The following is a 1825-nucleotide window of genomic DNA, read 5'->3' on the forward strand; positions in this document are numbered from 1 at the left end:
AATCGAGCAGTGAACTTCCTGCTAGCAGTGGCAATCATGGTAAGATTTCTATGTTGCCAAATGTGAATACGGAACTGAAAACGGATCCGAATTTGAGTAAAGGGAATGGAAATGATGGACTGCAGATGAATTGGGGAGTGCTTCAAGAAATATCTGATTTATTGAAATCTGTGGAAAATAGAAAAGATGGAAATCGGAAGATCCTTGCAATGGAAAAGAAGGTAATTTTGTATTACGGCAACTTCTGAACTTATCCCCGATTGTTTGAATAATTGTTTTCTTTTTCTTCAGGTACAAGTGGATGAGATTATTAACATCTTAGCCACTGAAATGATTCATTTCTCTGATAAGAAATCTCCTGTTGGTGAAGATAATAACACGCTGGGTGAAGCTGCCAACACAATTGAGGAATTGAAGCAGCTTTCTTCTTTGATTACAAGGTTAGTCTTTGTGGGGCCTATTTGCTAACAATCTGGCAACCGAATAGCAGTAACTAGCCCAACCAAGTATCTATAAGCACAATTGAGGAAATCATTTCTTGTGCTCTTGATCTTTTGATTGCTCATAATCATGAAAACTCTACCGAGCGTGTTATCTCACTTTCCTGATAATCGGATTGTAACCACGGCATACTCTTTTAATATTACGATATAACTCTATGTTCTGAGTATCAAATATTGCCCCTTCTTTCTTTAGGAGTGACTTTGGCAATCATGGAAATTTAGTCTTATTCCTGTTTTATCAAAAGAAAGTTGAAAAGTCTTATTCTGAAGACAAAAGCATATTTTTGAGGTTATTGCATTTGGCGAATGTTATATTTGTATCTTGTACTTGAATGACGTGTTTTTTAAATAATCTCCAGTGACTTGGAAGAGAGAGAGACTTTGATGATTGGAGAACTTTTGAAAAGCTTGGAGTCGAGAAGGCCTAAACTCGACATATACCTTAGGCGGTCTGTTGTGCAGAATAATACAAAAGAAAAATATCAAAGTGTTGTATCTTGTGACGAGGAAATTTCTAACAGAAATAGTAGTGAAGACAGCACGAAAAATTTACCCGTCACTGTTGCTCCCGAAACACAAAGTAAGCTAAACCACATCAATGATTATAAAGGCAAGCAAGGAAAGGGAAAGGGCAAGAATAAGAAGGGAAAGAAATCGAAAGGTCGGAAAAAATAAGCTGGATGGAAGTCTTGTACATTGAGCACTTGCAAACTAGTGGAATTTCTGTAAATATTGCTGTTTTGAAACTGCAATGATTATCATGGCCTTCATGCTCTGCCAAATCCTTTTAAGGAGAAAAATTACTGAGCTTTTGTTAGATGGAACATTGATCGTGGCGCGAAAAGAAACAAGTGTCATGTTGGGATTAAGAGCCGAAACCATTTGGATCAACACAATACAAGCAGTCGAAGATGGAGCCCAGACATAACACTGTGCAACCGCACACTGTAGTAACCCATGTGGTGGCAAGGTGGTTGACTGAGACAAAAAAGAGAGTGATGCAAGTGACTTGTGCGACCACAATGAAGAATACCATGCGGTCGCATAGTAGAATTCGAGACCCAAAATTTCCTGTTACGCGAAATCTTTTATTTTAGCTAGGATTCTTATTTTTGGTTACTTTTAAATTCTATAGCACTTTAATTCCATTTTTCCTTAGGGTTTTATGAGCTTTGTATAAATAGACTTCATTACTTTCATTGTACCAACTTGGACATTATTGAGAGAAATAGTTAGAGGCAAATCCTTGCTTTCAAACTTATCAAGAGTAATCTTGTTCTTCTCAAAGCAAAATTCGAACTTATCAAGAGTAATCTTGTGGC

General features: G+C 37.0%; 1 protein-coding gene across 1 annotated transcript; it reads left to right on the plus strand.

Moving 5' to 3' along the window:
- The first annotated feature begins 6 nt into the window (after window positions 1–6).
- LOC111380538 lies at window positions 7–1804 on the plus strand. The gene is made up of 3 exons (XM_023004125.1): window positions 7–221; window positions 292–440; window positions 863–1804. Exons 1-3 carry the CDS (start codon window positions 51–53, stop codon window positions 1176–1178), a joined length of 636 nt encoding a protein of 211 aa, XP_022859893.1. The 5' UTR covers window positions 7–50; the 3' UTR covers window positions 1179–1804.
- The last annotated feature ends 21 nt before the right edge of the window (window positions 1805–1825 follow it).

Source organism: Olea europaea, unplaced genomic scaffold (assembly GCF_002742605.1).
Source record: "Olea europaea var. sylvestris unplaced genomic scaffold, O_europaea_v1 scaffold21614, whole genome shotgun sequence".
In the NCBI taxonomy this organism is placed as follows: Eukaryota; Viridiplantae; Streptophyta; class Magnoliopsida; order Lamiales; family Oleaceae; genus Olea; species Olea europaea.

Excerpts from the sequence above, each read along its gene's own strand:
- LOC111380538 (XM_023004125.1), top strand. The coding sequence starts at position 51 with ATGTTGCCAAATGTGAATACGGAACTGAAAACGGATCCGAATTTGAGT. Across the intron at positions 222-291 it reads TCCTTGCAATGGAAAAGAAG|GTACAAGTGGATGAGATTAT; the intron begins GTAATTTTGTAT and ends CTTTTTCTTCAG. Across the intron at positions 441-862 it reads CTTTCTTCTTTGATTACAAG|TGACTTGGAAGAGAGAGAGA; the intron begins GTTAGTCTTTGT and ends AATAATCTCCAG.